Source organism: Mus musculus, chromosome 2 (genome assembly GCF_000001635.26).
Source record: "Mus musculus strain C57BL/6J chromosome 2, GRCm38.p6 C57BL/6J".
NCBI classification, from domain to species: Eukaryota; Metazoa; Chordata; class Mammalia; order Rodentia; family Muridae; genus Mus; species Mus musculus.
The window spans coordinates 29,761,715-29,784,877 of record NC_000068.7 but is presented as its reverse complement, the minus strand read 5'-3'; the positions used below and the strand labels follow the sequence as shown (position 1 = coordinate 29,784,877).

The 23,163-nt window shown below is 50.1% G+C and overlaps 2 protein-coding genes across 11 annotated transcripts in view; one reads left to right on the top strand and one right to left on the bottom strand.

Annotated features, from left to right (window-relative positions):
- The window catches only part of Trub2 (TruB pseudouridine (psi) synthase family member 2), a 26,449-nt gene that overhangs the window by 2,794 nt on the left and 492 nt on the right, over nt 1-23,163 (top strand). Inside the window, exons 4-8 of one of the 6 annotated variants that reach the window (NM_145520.5) lie at nt 1,505-1,566; nt 2,677-2,758; nt 4,983-5,055; nt 6,010-6,146; nt 6,922-10,194. In NM_145520.5, coding sequence (NP_663495.3) covers nt 1,505-1,566; nt 2,677-2,758; nt 4,983-5,055; nt 6,010-6,146; nt 6,922-7,247 — 680 coding nt within the window. In that variant the 3' untranslated portion in view covers nt 7,248-10,194. Of the gene's footprint in view, nt 1-1,504; nt 1,567-2,676; nt 2,759-4,982; nt 5,056-6,009; nt 6,147-6,774; nt 10,195-23,163 lie in introns of those variants that run through there. The other 5 variants (XM_006497924.4, XM_006497925.4, NM_001290495.1 and 2 more) reach the window with 5 other exon arrangements.
- The window catches only part of Gm13547 (predicted gene 13547), a 7,485-nt gene continuing 198 nt past the window's right edge, over nt 15,877-23,163 (bottom strand). For 2 of the 5 annotated variants that reach the window (XM_030251854.1, XM_030251855.1), the window contains exons 2-5: nt 21,376-21,483; nt 21,086-21,129; nt 20,923-20,986; nt 20,375-20,573 (exon numbers count right to left, since the gene is read on the bottom strand). In XM_030251854.1, coding sequence (XP_030107714.1) covers nt 20,508-20,573; nt 20,923-20,986; nt 21,086-21,129; nt 21,376-21,483 — 282 coding nt within the window. In that variant the 3' untranslated portion in view covers nt 20,375-20,507. Of the gene's footprint in view, nt 20,987-21,085; nt 21,130-21,375; nt 21,484-23,071 lie in introns of all 5 variants that reach the window. The other 3 variants (XM_030251853.1, NM_001177392.1, XM_006498164.4) reach the window with 3 other exon arrangements.

Sequence of the window (23,163 nt, the reverse complement as noted above, 5' to 3'; positions counted from 1 at the left end):
TGACCTCACTCTCTTACTTTTCTCTCCACTGAGTCTCTTGTCTCTTCAGCTGGGCAGGTCCCACCTCTGTCAAGGGATTCCTTCCTGCATGACACGTGGTTCAAGGCCTTTATGGACATTTGTTCACCATACCCATGACAGATGCTGTGTAATGTTACCAGTGAAGAGAGTAAGACTGGAGCTGAGGCCTGGCCACTAAATACCCATGGTCCCCAGAGGAGCTCCCATCGAGTTAGGGTGCAGCAGGCACATGGCTCTATCTCCTCTGGCTGCGGTTTGCATATTGCCAGAGTTGGATACAAAGCTCCAAGTCACAAGCCTTCTGTGGCCTCCGGGTCACATGGTAGCCCATTGTCCAGCCTCCACAGTCTTGGTTCCCTCTCTTTCTTCCTGAGGTAAGGGCAGTCAGACGTGATCTCATGCCCCCTCCCTGTTTCCCTCTCTAACAGTGAATGGGAAGCCATTCATTTCTTTAGACAGAGGGATAAACAGATCAGGGAATAGGCAGGAAGTGGCCCCAAAGGCCCTGTTATGGCTCCTTCCTTTGTACCATTAGCTTTCTGTTTGTTGCCTCCCCCAGTCTGTGATATGCACAGGCCTGAGCATCTTTCTCTGTATAACTCATTGAGAGTTTGAGGGCCAAAAATGTTTAAAATTAAGAGTCAGAAAACCTAGGTTCTTGTTTTTGTTTCTGAGACGATTTTTTTTTTGTCTCAGTTTGCCGAGGCTGGCTCCAGTTGGGTCTAAATGACCTTGAGATCTTGGCCCTCCTCTACCTGAGTGCTGGGGACTGTAAGCATGTAGCACCTTGACTTGAATTGTTTGTTTTGTCTTGTTTTTGTTTTTCTTTTTTTTTTTAATGCTGTTTTTTTTTTAATTAGGTATTTTCCTCATTTACATTTCCAATGCTATCCCAAAAGTCCCCCATACCACACCCCCCACCCCCACCCCCGTTTTTGTTTTTTGAGACAGGGTTTCTTTGTGTAGTTCTGGCTGTCCTGGAATTCGATCCATAGACCAGGCTGGCCTCCAACTCAGAGACCCACCTGCCTCTGACTTCCAAGTACTGGGATTAAAGATGTGTGCCACCACTGCCCGACTTTATTTTATTTTTTAAATTTATGTGTTTATATGAGACAAACTCTGACTACTTTCAAGGTTGGCCTGGAACTCAGAGTTCTCCAACTTCAGCCTCCCAAGTGCTGGGATTATCGGTGTGTGACTCCCTCCCAGCCTTAAATGTAGTTGCAATTTGGTGGAGCTGGGACAATGCTCTCTTGCTTTGGGGGTGTTTCAGTATCCTCTGGGAGCTTCCTCAGGTACTTAGGCTCATTTCCCATCGTGAGCCAGATGCCACCCTTAGACCAGCCCTGGAGACCAGTGTTGACAGCAGCTCCCTCCCCGGATGCTGGCTGCAAGGAGAGGGAGTGTTTGGTGGCAGGGAATGGCAAGGGTTGTTCCCAGGGAAAGGGACTAGGTGAGAGAGGGTCTGGTTGCCTTTCAGTGCTCGCCGTGGGACATGGACGCAGCCTCCTCACTGACATGTATGATGCTCATCTCACCAAGGTATCGTGGGCTAAAGATATGGTGCAGCCTACTTACCCAGTGCTTCTTCCCAGAAGTCACGGATAGGGAAGGCCGAGGCCACTAGCAAGCATTTTTGGCTTGCTGTAGCTAGGAAAGACTAGAGATACAGCATTACCCCTCACACTCTTCTCTTCTGACCATCACGAAGAGCTGTGTGTGGGTCCCCTTAGGAAAGCCCTGTCCCACTTAGCCACGCTCCCATTTTACAGTTGAGTACGGTGAGGCTTAGGAAGAAAGAACATGCCTAGCCAGGGTCACGCTTTCTTTAAAGCCTTAGGAGCTGAAATTTGAGCTTGGATCTGTCCCACACCACAGTCCAAGCCGAGCAGTGTTTTGTTCTCATGGCAAGACAGATGTGTGTGTCACTGTCCAGTCTCCAGGACTCCTCCAGGGCCAGGTGGGGCCTTAGACTGTGGTCTTGTGAAGTCTGCTGAGGGGACACTTTAGGTAGCCGTGTCTTCAGTGCTGAACAGCACAGAATTCAGGACCAAAAGGTTCCAGTTTGCAATCCTAGTCAGGGCTGTGGTGAGACACTTGCCCATTATACCAGTCTGCCAGCCACAGCTCCCATGTCCTTGACAAGTCCATGAACATCTTATCTTTGTGCCTCAGTTTCCTCTAGTCTTCGATGGGAATGAAGAAATAGGTCAAAGTGACTTCATGTGAAGCCTTGGCTCAGCTCCTGGTACACAGTCCAGGCCAAATCAACGTCACGGCCACTGCTATCTCTCTCCTCCTTGCTATTATCACCCCAGGGAAGGGCTGGTTGTCTGTACAGAGTTGGAGGAAGAGGGGCTCATGAGGGCATCCAGAAATGCCCTTAATTTGGCCACTGAAACAGCCCCAGGACATGTGTGGGGTGACACTGTTTGGTTTGGCCAAGTGGGTGGAGACTGGTGCTGGTGCCATGCTTGGGTCACAGGGAAGAGCACAGGGCTGCCCTGAGCTCCAGAGTGGAGTGCACATCCTCCCTCAGGGCAGGGGAGCAGCAGGCATGCTGTATGGAGCTCTAGGAGGCCCCACCCAGCACCAGACCACTTCCTCAGCATCAGAGCTTAGAATGGGGACCCCCCTGCCTTGTCCCCACAGGATTACACAGTGCGTGGCCTCCTGGGCAAAGCTACAGACAACTTCTGTGAAGATGGACGGCTGATAGAGAAGACAACGTATGGTGAGAACCAGGGTGGGGCGGGAGAGGTAGCTGCCTCAGCCTCCCTTTATTTCCTGTCTCTGTGATTCTCTTCCTGACCTTTCCAGATCACAGTGGTGCCTGTTGGGTTTCAGCACACTAAGCTCAGGTTGGAGCTTTGCCCTCACCACCTGTCTCCCAGAATACCCTGGCCCTGCTTCCTTTCCAGTTCAAATGTCCCCACCCTGGGGTGCTTGCCACACCTCAGTCTTACGTTAGCTGCAGTCAGAATGGAAACCAGCTATGCATACTTACTTAAGATCTGTCTTTTCATTATCTTAGGAGAGATGGACCGGGAGGTTCAGCTTGTGGCCAAGGATCTATCCAGGCTTATCAGTGTAGGTGTAAGCTGGTTATGATGGCACATGCCTTTAATCTCAGCACTCAGAAGGTAGAGGCAAGACGATCTCTGAGTTCCAGGCAAGTCTGGTCTATATATCGAGTTATTGGACAGCCAGGATTACATAGTGAGACTTTGTCTCAAAAAAATAAAATCATAATAAATTAATAATAATAAATAACAACATTTCTTGGTTTTTCAAGATAAAGTTTCTCTGTCTAGCTCTGACTATTCTGGAACTCACTCTTGAAGACCAGGTTGGCCTCAAACTAGAGATCAACCTGCCTCTGCCTCCTGAGCTTAAAGGCTTGCGCCATCACAGCTGGGTATAACAACTTCTTTTTTTTTTTTTTTTTTTTTTTTTTTTTTAGATTTATTTATTTATTATATGTAAGTACACTGTAGCTGTCCTCAGACACTCCAGAAGAGGGCATCAGATTTCGTTAGGGATGGTTGTGAGCCACCATGTGGTTGCTGGGATTTGAACTCTGGACCTTCAGAAGAGCAGTCGGAGCTCTTAACCACTGAGCTATCTTGCCAACCCATCACAACTTCTTAAAGGAGAATGTGAGCTTTTTTGTTGTTGTTGTTTAGTATGTACTGAGAACTAAACTCAGGTCCTTGTGCTTGCGCTACCATTAAAAATGTTCCAACCCTTCATATATCTGTTACATAACTAAAGAGTAGAGTAAAAGTCAAAGTATACCAGATGGTGGGAAACACCCAGATGCAAAGTGACCAAGAGAAGAAGCTAGGAGAATTGGGATTGGGGGAGCTTCCTGGGAAGAGGATGAAGCTGGGAGGGCTTTCCTGTCAGAGAGGCAGTGGCAGGTGGATTCCAGGTAGCATGGTGGGTTCAGTGCAATCAGAAGGCTGGAGACAGCAACCAACTAGGCCTCAGCCCTATGCTGTTCCCAAATCCTAGCACTGCTTACAAGCTAGTGTGTGTGCCCCCATGCCTCAAGGCCTCAGCTTCCTGGTAGTTTGTGAAAGTCCAGGCTTAGGTGCTCAGTCCCTCAATGGGGCCTGGCGGCAGAGTTGCTTCTCCCATGGGTGCCTGCTTCTGCATTTGGCCAGGTGCTGCCTCCTACAGTCACTAGCGAGGTGGAGGGAGCTCTTCAGATAGTGTAAATCTAGCCAATGGAAGAGTCCAGTTTTCATCAACTTAAAAATAACCTGTGTTTGTGTATTCCTGGGTGTGTGTGTACCGTGTTTGCGCAGGAGACTGGTTAGAAGCGTTGGATCCCCTGGAACTGGAGGTGCTGATGGTTGTGAGCCATCATGTGGGCTCTGGGGACAATCCAGATCCTCTGTAAGAGCAGCCAGTGGTCTCAGCCACTGGGGTCTCTTCAGCTCCTTCATCAAGTTTTCTTTTTTCTTTTTACCTTTTGAGACAGTCTTAACTTTGTAGCTCTGGCTGACCTAAAACTCTGTAGCCCAGGCTGGCCTCTGACTCACAGAGATCTGCTGTGCTCCTGAGTGCTAGGGTTAAAGGCGTACACACTACAATTGACAACCTTTTATGTATTTGTTAATAATATTTATTTATTAATAAAATATGTATTATTATGTTGATTACTTATTTTTATTGTTAAATTTTGGAATGTAGCCCAGGCTGTCCTCCAATTCATTCTCCTGCCACCCTCAGCTCTTAGGTGCTGGGGCTCCAGGCATGCACTAATTATCCAACATCAGCCGTTTCTAAAGGACTGTGTGTAAACTCAGCCTCCTATAAAAACCCCACACTGGATGCTCTGGCCATTTCCAAGATGGGCTTGTTTTGGGTAAAAGGTGCTTGGCTGGTTACTGTGATCTGCCCCTGACCACCTGTAGACTTACACTCTCCTTACCTCATGCCTTTTCCAGACCACGTGACCAGAGAGCGGCTGGACCGGATCCTGGCTGTGATCCAAGGCTCCCACCAAAAAGCTCTGGTGATGTAAGTAGATCCAAGGGCTCCTCTGCCCTGCTGGGGCTTTAGAGGGGAGGTCCATACCCCCAAGGTATAGGATTAGGGGTGGGTGTGGGTGATGGAATCCCCTAGGATCTGAGAGCTTGCCTGAGAGGCCTCTACCAGGATGCTCAGGACTCCTGACTCCCAGGCATCAGCTCTGTGGCTCCCAGAAAACTACCTAGCCATCTGTAAATGGGACAGACTTACAGATGTAACTACCTGAGCACAGTGTTCTAGGCAGAGACAGGGACAGAGCAGGGGCTGAGCAGCTGGGATTGTAGGAAGTGGCTCAGTTGACAGAGCTCAAAGGATTAGCAGGAGACAGGCCCTGTGCCGTGCACCCACAGTGGGCGTGCCAGGACTGAAATGGCCAGTTGTGCTTAGAAGCCAAGGATCAGGGCTGAGGTAGGAAGGGCGGGGCAGGAGCAAAGGGAAGCAGGTAAGGCTGGCCAGGGCAGTGGGCACTGAGGATAGCTCTGAAGCAGCACTGTGGTCTCACTGGGGACCCTGTGAGGAAAGCCAGGCAGGGAAGGAGACCAGCTGTGAGGACAGTGCCTGGTGTTCCAAGCCTGCAGACAGCGGGAAAGCAACGGACCGTTGGGGGGGGGGGGGGAGCAGCAGCAGAGTAGAGGAAGACCCTAGAGGAGGGAGGGAGCACAGGAAAGAAGGGAGCTGGGGCATCTGTGTGGGTGGCCCTGGAATCAGTTGCATCTCTTAGGTTAGGTGTCTGAGGGTGCAGCACAGTGCACAGGGCGTGGTCAGGATTGCTCAGCCTGTGACAGATGGAGCCAGGGATTGATCTAGGATGCCTTTGGTGGCTGAGAGGGAGGCTGCTCTGAAGGGGTGGGGGCCAGGAATGGAGAACAATTAAGATACCCCCTTTTATGGTGGAGCAGGTGCCCCACACCAGCCTCCCATTCTGGCCCTCCCAAATCCCAGGTACTCCAACCTGGACCTGAAATCCCAGGAGGCCTATGAGATGGCTGTGCAAGGTGTGATCAGGCCCATGAACAAGTCCCCCATGCTCATCTCTGGCATCCGCTGCCTGCACTTTGCACCTCCCGAGTTTCTTTTGGGTAAGTCACCCAGGAAGCTGGAGTGATGTGATGGAGTCATGTGCGGCATGCCCAGCCCCGAGTGGCTTCTTTCCACCAGGAGTAGCACAAAGGCTCTGCTCTGTCTCCTGTCTATTCCCAAAGCATGTGAAACCAGCCCTTAAGAAACAGAGGCTGGGGGCCAGGCGGTGGTGTAGCACGCCTTTAATCCCAGCACTTGGGAGGCAGAGGAAGGCAGATTTCCCAGGCCAGCCTGGTCTACAGAGTGAGTTCCAGGACAGGCAGGGATGCACAGAGAAACCCTGTCTTGAAAAACCAAAAAAAAGAAAGAAAAGAAAAAAAGGAAAAAAAGAAACAGAGGCTGGGTCTCTGGCAGCTCAGTTCCTTAGCAGTTCCACCTTGTTCTAGGCCCCTCAGGCATGACTGTCACTTCCTGAGTCTCACCCAGCTCTGCCCCAGCCTCTTCCCTGTTTCCGTGGGTTCTTCCCTGGGCTCTGACCAAAGACCCTGGTGGAGAGCCCCACATGACAGTGCTGTCTCTGACCTCAGTCCTGCTGCTGAGTAGACCAAGTGTGTGAGTGATGCTGCCAGAAGCCCAGCCTTTTTACAGCTCAAGCGGGGGGTCCAGAGCTGGGGTCTGCCCCCGCAGGTGCAGGAGGCCTGCAGTCAGCACCACTGCCGTGCTCTCAGCCCTACAGCAAAGCTCAAAGGCATCTCATGAAGGGACATGAGTCCACGTCAGCTTGGTCCCTGCAGCTGTTCCTGACGGTCACGTCTGTGTGTCTGTGACCCACAGAGGTGCAGTGTATGCACGAGACGCAGCAGCAGCTGAGGAAGCTGGTGCATGAAATCGGCCTGGAGCTGAAGACCAGCGCTGTCTGCACGCAAGTGCGGCGGACTCGGGATGGCTTCTTCGGCCTGGATGATGCCCTCCTGAGAACCCAGTGGGACCTACACAACATCCAGGATGCTATCCAGGCGGCAGCTCCCCGGGTGGCAGCGGAACTGCAAAAGAACTTGAGCCTAAAGCTGGGCCACCATCAGCTCCCCAGCACTGGGCAACCTTGGGGTCTCAAGGACCCAAGCTCCACTTTGGAGTTGGAAAGCTGTTCAGGGCAGTAAAGGGCCAGGTAGCAACCAGATGGAGAGCAAACAGGCTCTTCACAGGTCAGAACTGGTCACTCCGCAGGAGTAATGAGATCAGGGGCCCCTGAGCCATTATCCTTGAGACACAGACTAACTGCAGAGGCAAGCAGGTGTGGCCATGGGGGCCTATCGTCCCAGCTAATTGGGAGGCCCAGGTTAGAATCTTAACAGTTCAAGGCCAGCCTAGGGTTTCTTAGTAAAACCTTGACTCAGAGTCAGGCATGATGTCTCAGGCCTGTAATCTTAGCCCTCCAGAGGTAGAAAGGAAAATCGTGAGTTCAAGGCCAGCCTGGGCTACTTGCAGTGTTCAGCTTTTCAACTGATGGGAAATGCCGCTGCCTCAGCACTCCTTGGCCGTGAGCGATGATCTTTTCACAGAGGGAAAGTCTTTTTTGCTGTTTCAAGGTGTCTCACAGCTGAGATCTCAGTACTACTCAGCTGAGCCAGGAGGATGGCTCTGAGTTTAAGGCCAGTCTGAACAAGTCTCCTGGAGTACTTTGTGGTATGTGTCAGTATTTAATCCTGCCAGTCAATCCTGCAAACCTGTAATTAGCACCTGGGTGGTGGAGACTGGAAGATCTGGAGTTCAAGGTCATCTTTGGCTACATAAGTTCCAGGCTACATGAAACGTTATCTCTAAGACAATATAAAAAGCCCAGAATTATTTTTTAAAAGGTTTTCTTTCTTATGCATGTGAGTATTTACATGCATGTATGTCCACACCTGGTGCATCATGGAGGCTAGGAAAGGATGTAAGAGCCCTGTGGCTGGGCTTAAAGGCAGTTGTGAGCCACCAAGAAGATGCTGACAATGGACCACTAGTCCTCTGGAAGACAGCTTAACCACTGGTCCATTTCTTCAGAATTTAATTTAATTGCCTGCCCTGTGATACAATGCTGTAACTATCCCGTGCCCCGGCTGTAAACACAGGCTGATGATTGTTGGTGTCTGCAGTGTGAACACTAACAGGCTGATGATTGTTGGTGTCTGCAGTGTAAACACTAACAGGCTGATGATTGTTGGTGTCTGCAGTGTGAACGAACACTAACAGGCTGATGATTGTTGGTGTCTGCAGTGTGAACACTTACAGGCTGATGATTGTTGGTGTCTGCAGTGTGAACACTTACAGGCTGATGATTGTTGGTGTCTGCAGTGTGAACACTTACAGGCTGATGATTGTTGGTGTCTGCAGTGTGAACACTAACAGGCTGATGATTGTTGGTGTCTGCAGTGTGAACACTAACAGGCTGATGATTGTTGGTGTCTGCAGTGTGAACACTTACAGGCTGATGATTGTTGGTGTCTGCAGTGTGAACACTAACAGGCTGATGATTGTTGGTGTCTGCAGTGTGAACACTAACAGGCTGATGATTGTTGGTGTCTGCAGTGTGAACACTAACAGGACAGCAAGGGATGGTGTTCACTCAGTGGTGCCGGTGGAAGGCGTGGTGCAGAGAAGACATCGGGTTTATAAAATACAGTGGTTTTCCTCTTTGAGAAAGGCATGTGATGTTTTAATTACCCTCCAACTCTCCCTTGACCCCATTGCCATCATGTCCCCCTCTTAGCCTCAAGTCCGCTATCTTTGTAAGTCCCTGAGACCAGTTAGTGTAGGGCAAGTGCATGGGTATGGGGCCATTTACAGCCTACCCCCTCCGCCAGCCTCAAGGTGGTGGGGTCCATGAGCCCCTTTGTGTGGTAAATAATATTAATTGGGGGTTTCCAGCATGCCTTAGATTACTTAGTTCCCAGATAAAGGGCACTGCCTTTGCACATGCAAGAAGCCTCTGGGTTTATTTCATCTACTTCCTTGCCAAGAACCCAGAGACGCCACCTGCCATGTTCTGCCTGGGCCAGCCACTCTTACTCCCCTGGACACCCTTTGGCCAGTTTTTACTACCCCTTACCCCATGGTGTCTTCCTCTCTTCTCTGATCTCTCCATGAGTCTATCCCTCAGACCCCAAGCCCTACCTCCTATAGACTGTAGGCATTTTTATTAACCAGTCAGAGATAACTTGGGGACAAGGTTCCATAGACTTGGTGCACATTGAAGATCTTCTCTTCCTGAGGCAACCAGACCTTGGGGGCCAGTATTTAGCATTACGACACATAACAGACCAAACCTCAACACCCCTTCCATCCCTGCCGGGAGGTTGACTGGCTGGTTGTGTACAGATAACCAGAGGTGCTTTGAGACTATCATGCCCAGAAGTCAGTTTTCCAGTACTGTCCCCTGTCCCTGGCTTCTGAGACTTGCTCCTCTCCCTGTGTAACCTGCGCAGCACCTTCCAGTGTTAGGAGAGGTTTCCAGGTCTGTTCTTCATATGCTGTCACCAAGTGTGGTGTCCTCAGCAGCATGGTCTGTCATGTTCTGCTGGGTAACCAAGAGCAATAGCATTAGCTTGGATTGTTTGAAGGATCTGGGTGACCTGACAAAGGGACGTATCCCACAGTGGACAGGAGCATTTTAAAAACCTATGACTTTTGGGACAGAGCTTTAGTCCCTGTGTAGTGTACCTCCATTCAAGCCTCTATATATATATATATATATATATATATATACACACACACACACACACACACACATACATACATGTGAATATAAATGTTTAAATATTTGTTTTCAGGACAGTTTTGCTGTGTAATCTTGGAACTCACTTTGTAGATTATGCTGACCTTGAGCTCTGAGCACCTTTGCCTCCTGAGTGTTAGGATTAAAGTGTGTGCCACTATATCAGCTTAATTATATTTTTTAGTAAACTTAGAAAACTAGTTTCTATGTGGCTTTTCAAATATCCTTAATGTTAGTGACCCCTCTCCCTGCCACCTAGGGGTTTTGTAAAGCTGTTTTTCTCCCTGATTTTATTTCTCTCTGTAGTAGGTACTTTGCCCCCATGTGTAGATAGATACCTTTTCACTTTCTCTGACTGGTGTTTTATTTTGGAAAAATGTCTTGTATTTGGAGAAAGCCTGTCTTGTTCATGCAAACCTGTTTGTGCACTTAGAGCCAGCAGCAGGAGGATCAGGATTCAAGGTTGTCTTCAGTCGTACAGTAAGTTTGAAACCAGCCCACAGCAAAACTACTCTTTATTTGAGGGGGAAATGTACATGTTTTTAGGGGCCAGAGGTCACATAGTCTCTCCCTCAAATGCTCCCCACTTTGCCTTTTGAGACAGGAACTGTTTTGTCACTAAACCTAGAATTAGCAGTTCAGCCCAACTGGGTGGGCCAAGAAGCCCCAGAAATCCTCACCTCTCTTGAGCTGGAATTACAAGTACAGCTTTCCTGCTTCGTAAACATGGTACTGGGCATCTGAGCTAGGTCATCATGCAACTTTCACCAACTGTGTCTCCCTCTGTTTTTTGAGGCAGAGTGTTACATTGTAGCTTGGGCTGGCCTCTGACTCCTGCATGCTGCCTGCTGGGTTCATAGGTGTGAGCTACATATGTGTGAGCTACTGCAGCAGCTCACTTCCGTTAGCTCAGCTCTGTGCCCCTAGGTCTGAAAGGAGGCCATCCCATCCCCACATTCCTCTTGCCCTCAGAGATAAGCACCAGGATGCCCCTTCTCCATGCTCTCCATGTGGCCGTGTGCCATCTGTGGAAACTGGCCTGACTAGCATCACATTCCACCCTTCCACAGTGGCCCCCAGGGCAGCTTACGGCTCCAAGCAGTCAGTCCTCAGCAGGCTCCTGCTAGGAGACTTCAAGCACTCCTCCATCCATGGAATGGGAATAATGACTTTGAGTATCTTGTGAGGTTAGTGTGGGCAGACAAGATCAGGTGTCAGGTGCTGTGGTCCAGCAGATGTGAGTTATATATACTGTCGTCTAAGTGCTGACTTCAGAGCCAGAACAATGACTGGAAAGATACAGAGTCTGGGCTTCCCTCCACCTTTTGTTTCTGTGGTGTTAACAATCTGCCAGGTAGTCAGCCAGACAGGCCCATGGTGTAAGTCAGGCTGATAGCGTGTGGCAACCCCGGGCCCTTCTGCAATCCTTCCAATGACCCGTGAGCTTTGTCTTATCAGATAAAGGGGAGGCTCCACTGGGGGGTGGCAAGCAAGTTATCTGACTGATGTCTAATTCAGGCACAGACTAAGCAACTGTTCCAGCCAAGAGGATCCCAGAGACAAGATGGCTTAGCGCAATATTTCCTGGGTGAGGCTTAAGAGCAGAACACAGATAGTGAGACACTATCTTTGTGAACTTTGATCCTCAGTGTGCTCTGCAGATACAGATACACCTTTAGTCACAGATGTAAGTCCACATCACAAGAAACTGCGACCCTAGGCACGAGAACTCTATTCTGTCAACGGTATCTGAAAAGAACATAAGGAATTAGCTGTGGGCACCATAACTGAGTCAGAAGGATCATGAATTCAAGACCAGCCTGTTGTCCGAGTCTCAAAGTCTGACTTAGCACTTAGGGCCGCTGTCTGCTCTTCTGAGGACCAGGGTTCAGTTCCCAGCACCCATGTTGGGTAGCTCATGACTGCCTGTAACTTCAGCTCCAGGAGACCAGATGCCTTCTGGCCTCCGGGTACCTACACATGTGGCATAAACACACCACAGGTGAACATACCACACATGAACATAATCTTTTTGTTCTTGGAGGGATGTCTCAGTGGTTAACGCATGTGCTGCTCTTTCAGAAATCTTGGGTTTAGTTCCAAGCACCCACATGGTGGCTTACAATCATCTATAATTCCAGTTCCAGGGGGTCCAGTGCCCTCTTCTTGCCTCCCTGGACACCAGTCACACAAATGTGTACATATATACATTCAAGCAAGAAACTCACACACAAATCTTTCCAAAGATTGGAAAGTCCAGGATGATGGCACATAGCATCCAGGAAGCAGAGGCAGGAAGATCTCAGAGTTTGAGGCCAGCCTAGTTTACATAGAGAGTTCCAGACCTAGGCTACTTAGTGAGAACCTGTCTCAAGTCCCCTCCACCCCTTAGCCCTGGTTGTCCTGGAACCTGCTTTGTAGACTAGATCCAGCTGGCCTCAGACTCGGGGCTCCTCACCTTTAAGTCATGCGTCAGCAAGTGACCAGCTGGGTTTTTTTGTTGTTGTTTTGATTTTTTTTTACCAAAATGGAATCTATAATTTGTGTATGCAATACATTGCAGCTTGCTTCTTTGATTTAGCAATAATGCATGGTAATGTTCCATCATGTCTGGACATTCGTTTACACAGAGTCCTTCAGGGTGATCAGAGAATTGGGCCATTTTGAGAAAGGGCCCATCTACGTAGCTCTGACCTCTGCTTTACTTGGGCAACTTCCTTCCTATTAAGCAACTATTGCCGGAGGATGAGTCGCTCTCTGAGGCATGCTCTCCAGTCAGTTTATGCAATACTGCTGGACAATTTTAGTCTGGGCTTACTGTTGTGGGCTCAGGTAATTCATAGGTGCCCAGGACAGCCAAAATTCAGTGCAGAGAAGGTAGCAGTGTTCTTTAGTCACAAAAACTGATCCTTTGAGTAAAGGCCAGAAGACAATGATGAACAGAGCCAAGAAATACAGAAGGTGATTCATCAGGGTAATGCAGAGCTCACTGCTGAGTGGCCCCGTTGCTAGGAAGCCAGTCTCACCAAGGCCTTTAAAACCTGATGGGCAAGTGTTGGCTGTTCTCATAAAGGGTGGCCAGGCCAGCTCTTGGTTTGACTCAGAAGCCAAGATGACCTGCTTTGGGTTCTGTGCATTTGATTAGATGTCAGCCCAGACTCAGAGCTAACCTGACTGTGGTCTGCTCCTTCAGAGGGTCTGACGCATTGGACCTTGATCTTGTTATCAGCAAGTTGGGTTGGCTTGGAGACACTCGGGCGAGGAGACTGTTATTAGTAACACTAGCTGTCATTAACTGAGGGCTTGGGGGTGGGGTGGGTGCTTCTTGTGGCTCATATTGATTATTCACCCCATCATCCAGGACAGAAGATGTGATTAACCTCAGTTTAACCTGCATACCTCCTACATGTGTGCCCCAAAGCAGGACACAGCTTCAGCTCAGAGCCCCCTGGATCCTGGCCAAGCCAGTTTGCTATGGAGGCAGGGAAGCTGCACACAGTGATAGCCACCTGCACTGTGACCCTGTAGACAAGGTACACTGAGCAGGGTTTGTTTTAGCCTCATCATGTAGCCCAGGTTAACCTCAAACTCCTGTCTTCCCTTTCCCCATAGAGGCAGGACTTCTCTACTGAACCCAGAGCTCACCAACAGCCAGTCAGTCTAGCCAGCTGCCTGCCTCCAGAGATTTTTCTGTCTCCTTGTGAGCACTGGAATCCGAGGCGGCCATACCCATTGCTAGGTTCTGGGGATGCAAACTCTAGTCCTTAACATTTGCACCTTTAAAAACAAGCTCTTTAAGCCGGGCATAGAGGCGCACGCCTTTAACCCCAGCACTCGGGAGGCAGAGGCAGGCAGATTTCTGAGTTCGAGGCCAGTCTGGTCTACAGAGTGAGTTCCAGGACAGCCAGGACTACACAGAGAAACCCTGTCTCGAAAAAAACTACAAACAAACAAACAAGCAAACAAGCTCTTTAATGACTGGGCTGTTTCTCAGTCCCTAGACTGTTAGACAGGGTCTCACTAAGTAATTGTAACTGACCTGGAGCTTTCCATACAGACTGAGGCAGGCCCCAAGCTCACCAGAGATCTGCCTGCTCACAGCCTCTCTCAAGTGCTGGGATGAAAGGTGAGCACTGTCACAGCCCAGGGCCAGTGAGGTGGCTCTGCAAGTTGAGTCCCTCTGCTATGAAAACTCAATGACTTGAGTTCAAATCTTGGAACCCACAGTAGGAGGGAGACAGGGCAGCAGTTCACTTATACACACACACACACACACACACACACACACACACCCCTGTGGTGGCTTGCTCACTCACACAATAACCATAAAAAGGTAAACTTCAGTTCTTTCTGTTACAAAGTCTGCCCTCAAGAACACAAACAGGCCAGGCAGTGGTGGCGCACGCCTTTAATCCCAGCACTCCGGAGGCAGAGGCAGGCGGATTTCTGAGTTTCAGGCCAGCCTGGTCTACAAAGTGAGTTCCAGGACAGCCAGGGCTACACAGAGAAACCCTGTCTCAAAAAAACAAACAAGAAAAAAGAATACAAACAGGTGGGATGAAGATGGCTTGGTGGTTAAGAGCTCTGGTTGCTCTCCCAGAGGACCCAAGTTGGGCTTTGTGACATTGAATGGTTCACAACCACCTGCAACTCCTGCTCCCAGAGATCAAATGCCCTCTTCTGGACTCTGAGGGCACTGCACATATGTGTGCACACACACAAACAGTTTGCCAGACACATGCAGAGGAGAGAGGTTTAGCCCTGGAATTAAGTCATTTCTACCTCTAGTGTGAGCACCTCCCCCCAACATGGACTTCAGTCCCAACATGGGCTTTAATGTATATATTCTTTGATTTTGTTTTGTTTTGTTTTGTTTTTTCAAGACAGGGTCTCATGTGGCTCAGGCTAGCCTTGAACTCTTGGTCTTCTGGCCCAAGTGCTGGAGCAGTGTGTGCATCAGCCTGGTTTAATGTCCATTTCCATTACCTAGAACTTAACTGTGCAAGCCCAGGTACCTTTCCCCTGCAAGCTGCCCCTCCGTGGACCAGAATTTGGTGAGGGAGAGATGGCTCAGAGGTTAAGGCCCTCATGCTCTTGTGGAAGACCCAAGTTCTCAGCACCCACGTAAGACAGCCCTGAGCTATAACACCAGCTCCAGGGGGGAACTGATACCTCTGGTCTCTGTGGGTATCAGGACCCACGTGCATGCCACACACACACACGCACGGGCACACACACACACACACAAGTTTAAAAATTTTAAAACCGGGCTGGAGAGATGGCTCAGCAGTTAAGAGCACTGACTGCTATTCCAAAGGTCTTGAGTTCAAATCCCAGCAACCACATGGTGGCTCACAACCATCCGTAATGAGATCTGATGCCCTATTCTGGAGTGTCTGAAGACAGCTACAGTGTACTTACATATAATAAATAAATAAATCTTTAAAAAAATTAAAAAAATTAAAAACCTTGGTGAATGAATGGACAAATGAATATACGAAGGAATAAATGGATCGAATTGGCCACTGTACACCTGTAGCCTCATGTCTCCTCAACCCACTCGGTCTCCCTTCTCTGTACCTTTGGGCAGTCAGCTCATTAGCATCCCACAGCTGTGGCCCCGGGGCCTGAAATGTGCTCAGAACACGCAGTGTGGCCATCTTAACACTGAGCTGACATTTACTAATGTCTGTGCAGTCATTAAGGCAGCCTGACGTGGCCACCACGGGCATCTTTTATAGATGAAGAAACCAGGCCTGGTGAGAAGCAGCTTTCAGCACTGTCTCTGTACCACGCTGAGCTGTGAGCCGGGTCTTCAGCCACAGGCAGGCAAGCGAAAAGCTGTTAGTTTCTTTTCTCATCTCGCCAAAATGCCTGAGAGAAAAGCAGCTTAAGAGGCAGCCACCGCGGTGTACACTGTCAGCCCCACCCAGAGGCAGCCACGATGGCAAACACCTTCGGCCCCACCCAGCATTCTGGAGCCGAGGTAAGCTGAGCTCTGTGGGTTTGAGGCCATCCACAGTGAGACCTTGTCTCAAACAAACAAACAAACAAGCTTTATTTCTGTTCACAACTGGAGGGTGCAGGCCACCATGGCATAGGAGGCCTGTGAGGTAGCTGGTCACACTAAGCCCTAGTAGAGGGATGAATGCTTGTGTTCATCTTTTTCCTACCCTGGATCTCCACCCCCAACCCCAGCAAATGGAATGGTACTACCCACATTTATGGTAGGTCTTCCATTTCTCCCTTGGCCACAGGCCTGTTTCCATGATGATCCTAAATCTAGCCAGGTTTTACTGAGATTACGGCCCATAGCTGTAATTCCAGCACTCAGGAGTCTGAGTCTTGTAGGTTTGAGTCCAAGTCTGGGCTACTTATGGAGACCTTTTCAAAAGACAGAAAAGCAAACAAATCCATACCCACCATGTCAGCATCTCACTTTTCCCGCAGCCTCTGCTCCACCTGACTGACAGCCCCTAGCCCCACCCCTTCGTTCGGCTCAGCTGGAAGTTCAGGCCTTCTTGCTTGGGCTAGGTGACAGGAGGGAAGACATTAGTAATGGCTAAGGTCTGGTCTGGCAGAGATGGTGGCTGAGGCTGCTGTGGGGAGGTGGAGGCTAAGGGACAAGTGTCTCAGGTGGGTGGTCACGGTGTGGTTAGTCACGCCAGGGGTACTGATCTGGAGCTGCTGATCCCAGCCCTGTGGGGTCTGCAGAGCAGGTTCTAGTCATTTTTTCCCTTCATGGTCCCACTTCTGGCCCCTGCATGTGCTTTCTCAAGTTCTGGTCAATCAGTAGTCAGAATTGCCCCGAGATGACAGCACAGGCCCCGTTCCTCCCCGGCAAACCAGCTGGGCAGGTTCACTAGTTCCAGAGCAGGGTGGAGGTGGGGCAAGTCAGCTCCAGGTTAAGGACAGCAGCCAAGGAACAACCAGGGCCTGTGAGATGGCGTGGGAGCAACGAGATCAGGTCTCTCCTTCGTGGCAGAGAGCTGAGATGGTGCTGGCTCTCAGGGTGGGAGGTTGGTGTGTCTGCTGCACTTTATTACTGGTGCTTGGCAGCCATCTCACCAGGTACCAGAGAACACACAGCAGAGGCAGAAGATGCCATTCACACTTAGGAAACTGCCTGGTGGCACAGGTCTGTAATCTCAGGTACTCAGGAGGCTGAGACAAGAGGATCATAAATTCAAGACCATCTTGATGGCAGAGTGACTCAGGGTTTGCCCAGTCTCCAAATGAAACATGAGGAAGGGTTGGGAGCTTAGTCTGGTAGTAGAGCATTTGCCTAGCAGGCATAACTTGACACCACAGATGAATACCCACAGAAGCTAGCCTGGTGAATAGGCCCTAGGGGAGGCTGAGGCAGGAGGATCACACATTCAAGGCCAGCCTGGGCTACAGGGTGAATTCAAAGCCAGGCTTGGCAACTTGGCAAGATACTATCTCAAAGTGAAAATTGAAAAGAAGAAACCTGGGAATGTGCCTTAGCAGATAAACGTTTGCTTACCACATGCAAAGCCCTGGAGCTGGGGAGGTGGCCCGGTAGGTAAAGTTCTTGCTATATAAGCTTGAGGGCCTGAGTTCAGTCCCCAGCGCTGTGTGGCAGCATGCACCTGCAATGCCAGGTGCTGAAGGGTGGTGACAGGTGGCTGGTTCACTAGCGATCATTGACCAGCATCTTAGACTGTGACTCAAAATGTAAGATGGAGAAACCATTATGAAGACATTGATGTCACCTCTGGCCTCCACATACCCCTGCATCCACATGGCATACATTCATACACACACCTCCACTCACACACTCATCAAAATAAATCTTCAAAAAATTGTGGGGTGTGTGTAGGTTTGCCTGTATGGGAGCATTTACAAACATTACAAGTTAACAACCTAGGACTGGGGTTATAGGCACTTGTGAGCTGTCTTGTGTGTGTGCTGGGGATTGAACTCAGTCCCTGTATGAGTAGCCAGAGCCACCAGTGTTTCTAACTGCTGAGCCATCCTCCAACCCCCAGACAACTTCTACAAAGCATGGCAGAGGTTTGCGACTAAGACCTCATGTCTAAGGGCTTAGAGAAATTGTGGATCCTTCCACCCTCCATGCGTCCCTCCCCTTGGACAGGAACTAGGCATCTGAGCGCTGTTTCAGCACTTGGGAGATGGAGGAAGGAGGGATGTGTTCAAACCATCCTGGGCTACATGAGAACCTTGTCACAAGATCTCTCCTCATTCTAAATAAAGGGTCTTGTTACCTAGCCCTGGCACTCATGGAATATGCTATGTAGACCAGGCTGGCCTTGAACTCACAAAGATTCCACCCCCCCCCATCTCCACCTCCCAAGTGCTGGAATTAAGTGTGTAGCACACCACACCATTTGAAAGGCTAGCCTCTGCTGGGGAGGCAGCTCGAGTCAGACACTATGTATCAGATGTAACGAGCCTCGCTCTCTGTACTCAGCTGGCTCAGTCTGGGGCTGGACTGCTCCACAAGACCTTGCTCCATTGTTGGGGTCAATGAGGTGCCTCAGGTGAGGTGCACAGGCCTGGCTGAGCCACAGACTTGTGTAAACGTTGGTTATTGCAGTCCTGAAGGCGACTGGTTTGGGTGTGTGACTGCCACTCACCTCTGCTTCTGCCTTCCTGGAGGACCTTTCCTTACAGTGCCTCAGGACCAGGCTGGGAGGCTCCAACTCCTCCTCACCATGAAGCTGGGTGCTTTGTCTGGCTCCTGTCACGCTGTCACTGAAGTGTACTTGTCTCTTGAGAAAGGCTAGAGAGGGTGCAGTTTGATGGTCCCACCACATGGCACTCAGAGGTCTCGAACCTTCTGGCTGTCTGGGATGAGTGGAGATTATAATGCACTTTTGTCCTGAGTGCCACAGGTTCGGGATGAGACATAAAATTTTAGGTTTTTTTATTAGATATTTTCTTCATTTACATTTCAAATGCTATCCTGAAAGTCCCCTATACCTTCCCCCTGCCCTGCTCCCCAACCCACCCATTCCCGATTCCTGGCCTGTACTGGGGCATATGATCTTCGCAAGACTAAGGGCCTCTCCTCCCATTGATGGCCGACTAGGCCATCCTCTGCTACATATGCACCTAGAGACACAGCTCTGGGGGGGAGGGGGTACTGGTTAGTTCATGTTGTTGTTCCTCCTATAGGGTTGCAGACTCCTTCAGCTCCTTGGGTACTTTCTCTAGCTCCTTCATTAAGGGCCCTGTGTTCCATCCAATAGATGACTGTGAGCATCCACTTCTGTACAGGCACTGGCATCGCCTCACAAGAGATAGCTATATCAAGGTCCTATCAGCAATAAAATTATAGTTTTTAAAGAAAATTTTATTTTTAAAAATTTGGATATGTAAACTCGAGTGCCCACAGGGGGCAGAAGAGGGAGAGAAGTTGCCAGAGCTGGAGTTACCTGCTACCAGTTGGTGGGTAGTGGCTCTGGAGCTGAACCCCCTCTTCCCAAGCTCCAAGTCCTCTTTCCAGTTCTGTAGAGGGATGCTGGGAATACAGGCTTTGGGCTGAACTCCAGCCCAGCTATTAAATCTGGAGATAGGCTCTCCACTTGCTTACCCAGGCGGGTCTCAATCTATGGAAGCGATCTGCTCACATCAGCTTCTTTGGCACTCACTGGGGTAATTTATTTTTATTTTTGGACAGGGCCTGGCCATGTAGGGAGGGCAGGACTGGCCCTGAACTCTGCTTCTTTCTTTTCTCAGTCTCTGGAGTTGAAATCACAGGTGTGAGCCATCATACCTGACTCTCAAATGTTTTCAAGTAGGGTTTACAGTGGGTATAGTGAGGCAGTGTATAATATACATGCCTTCTCTGTCAGCCTCGATTTTCCAACCAGGTGACCCCTTCCTGCTCCCTTGAGACTCCTGGAAAGAAAGCTGAAAGATCCAGCTTGTGGCCATTGGATGGCACAGACTGGATTGGAGAAGCCCACAGAAGAGAGGCTACCCAGCTGATGGGCACATCACTAGGTGGACACTGCCCCCTGGAGGCTAGTGCTTGCTATGGCACATGAGAAAGCTGTTCTCACACAGACCTGGATCTGGGATGTTTTCTTCCCCAGTGCCCTTGGTACTGGTGATATGTGCAAAGGCAGAGCTTGGTTAAGATGCAGTTGGGCCAGGTTCTTGTATCACTCCAAGGATCTGAGTGGACCAGCCTGCCTGCCTCTATTCCTGTTCGCTTCTCAACTAAACGTTATTCCTGTCTCTGGCTTCTGTACATACTGTCTCCAGTTGGGACTGTCCACAGCACTGCTGTCTGTCTGTCTTTCTGTTGTACAGATGTCAGTGTTTGTTCCCAAGGGTCTCAGATTGGTTAAGTATTGCTCAAACATGCTCTTGTGATCCCATGGCCTCTCTCTCTCTCTCTCTTTTGAAGACAGGGTTTCTCTGTATAGCCCTGGCTGTCCTGGAACTCACTCTGTAGACCAGGCTGACCTCGAACTCAGAAATCCGCCTGCCTCTGCCTCTGCCTCCCAAGTGCTGGGATTAAAGGCATGCACCACCATGCCCGGTGGCGTCTCATTTTCTATTTTGTTTCTGGGAATTGAGCCCAGAGCCTTGTGCTCAGTAGATAAGAATGTAGTCACTGAGCTACATTCCAAGCCCCCTTCCCCCATGACAGTTTTGAGACAGGGTCCTAATCCATGGTCCAGGCATTCATGTTGGAAGATGTGAGGCCCTCCCCGTTGATGTAGGATGTAGACTAGGAGAGACAATACCTCACATGGAGGTGCTCTGTGACCCTCAATGTCTAATCCCTGCAGCCTCCTACTTCCCCCTCAATTAGCAGAATCTCCTTTTCTGCTCACTCACACCCCCTTTGTGCCACTCCTTATGGCTCTTTTCCCGCCATGGATCAACCTCACCGTTCAACAGCTGTCACCTCAAACCACACCAGGATAAAAATCACGTTGCCCATTGTGGTCCAAATCCAAGTCTTCTCCAGTATGACAAGAGCCTCTCATGAATTAGTCTCTTGAGAATCCCACCTCATTTTCTAACATACTTTCCTTTCCTCTCTACCTTCTTTCTGGGTCCCAGTCCTGTGGTATCTCAGACACAAGGCCATTGAGCTGTTGAGAAAGTTGTTGCAGACTCTCAGTCGATGAGAAAGTCCTAAGGGAGGAGACATGAGATCAGGGGTGCAGGTAGTTTGATGGGAACAGGGCTCATGGGCAGAGGCTTGCCCCGACTCCCTCAGTAGGGAACACTTACTTGGTCTCCTCCATGAGGTTAGAGCAATTGCCAGCATCATGGCTCTGTATGGGTAGAAAGAAATAAGCTAGCATTATTTAGCTTCTGCTTACTGTCACACAGGGACACAGTAGGCCAAATTCATCTCAACACCCATCATCCCAAATGTTCTCCATCTTGGCCTCCCCATGCCAGGCTCCAGGAGCAGCACCTGAACCAAGCTATCTAAACAGAGTAGAGAGTCTATAGAACTCTGGGAGTCCTTTGGGAAGCAGACAGGAGGGTGGCAGGCAAAGGGGAGAAGCACAAACCTGAAGTGATACCCGACTAATGAGATCAGCATCTGGGCAGGGAACGACACCAAGAAACATAGTGTCATCAGTGGTTGGCGGTGCAGGAGCAGTGCCATCCGTGGGCACCTGTCACAGAACAGAGCAGGGGTGAAGGATTAGAAGACCACGTGGGAGAGAGGCTCCTCACTGCCATGGACATTCGTGGTCCACAGTCTGCCCACTTCCCTCTAGGGTATCAGACATATCTGCACACCAGACCGAGGATGGCAAAGCGCAGTTTGGCATGAACATCCACTGGACTCTGGTTCAGCTGGGAATGCTGGGAGTTTCCCAGCTCTTAAAAGAGGGAAAAAAGGAGTTTGGGTGGCTTGCACTGGTGGTGTGAGCTGCTGCCACTCTGATGTGAGCCTCTGCAGGCAGTGGGAACCTGGCCAGCCAGGCGGGTCCAAGATCCAATGATAAAGGCTCTGTGAGAGAGAGAGAATTCTTCTCCAGCGTTACAGCTCAGTAAAGACAGCCACTTTCAAACGATCCTTGGTGAAGTAACTTGTGTGCTTTATTCCATGTGGACAGGGACTACAAGAACCTTGGGGAGTGGGGTGGGATGGGATGGGGTGGGGCAGGTAAAGGTTTCGTATTGGCCAAGTTTGGGATGTTGGTGATGCTCTACCATTTGCATGGGGGAAGGACTCCATATGCTGCATTCTATGGCTGACTGCCCGTGGTCCTCTCAGTGGTGTAGTTACATGTTTCAGAGCAGGCATGAGAGGCTGTGAGGGGACAGATCCTCTCCTACCATCTTAGATCTCTGAGATTTCCAGGGTGTGAGCACACCCACCACACCTGTTCTTTAGCCTGTCTGGCAGCGCAGCCCATGTGCCCCATGGACATGAGGGGACGGGGCAAGCGGGGTAGCAGAGCAGCAGGCACAGGACAGTCGCACATGCTGGGAGCTACTGGGGTACAGACATGCCTGCCCAGGCTTCAGGCCACCTGGTAGCATTCTGAAGGGCCAGAGCTCAAAGCAGGAGCTGCAGGGTCTCCTTCCTGAACACCCAAGGACCTAGTTCCCTCTGGAGCTCTGACCTGTGGCAGCCACAGCAGGTACACGTGCCAAGTCCAGGAGGCAGAGAGCTAACTGCCCCGACTATAGGCCTTGCTCCTGGGACAGACTCATCGTCATGGTCAACATAACCATTCTCCCCTCTCTTGCTTTCCTGCCTTCCCTCCTCCCAGACCCACGCACTGGCTGTGTTTGTCAATTCAGAAACAACTGGATAAAGCAGAGAACAATGGCTGCCCTTTGGCTTGCAGCATCCGGGAGGTTGAATCTAATAGAGAAGAGCAGGGTGACAGTAGCCGGCCAGGCACGGGTGTCAGTTCTGTCTCGGGAATGGACATTAGATTTGCAGGGTTTGCAGCAAGTGTCTTTCCACTGAGCAGTCCTGCTGGCCCAGAAAGCCATCCATTAACCTCAGAGATGGTTTAAAACCACAAAGTTCTTAGCCACAGAGCAAGGGATTGGTCTGAATGGTCTCTGAGGAAACTGGAACAGATCAGACTTTTCCCAGCGAGGAATGGATGCTCTTCAGGCCTTTAGGATAGCAAAAGTCTCATAAATGGCTGGTAGTTCCTCTAGTCATTTCCCATCCGCCCCATCCCTCTGCCCCCACCTCACGTGCCACCTCTGAGCTGACAGGTTAAGCCCCAGCACCTGAGCAGACCAGAACACCTGGCCAGGGTCAGCTTTGATGACTGCAAAGCCATTCGGCTCTAACTGATTGTCTTCATTTGCCTCTCTCCGTT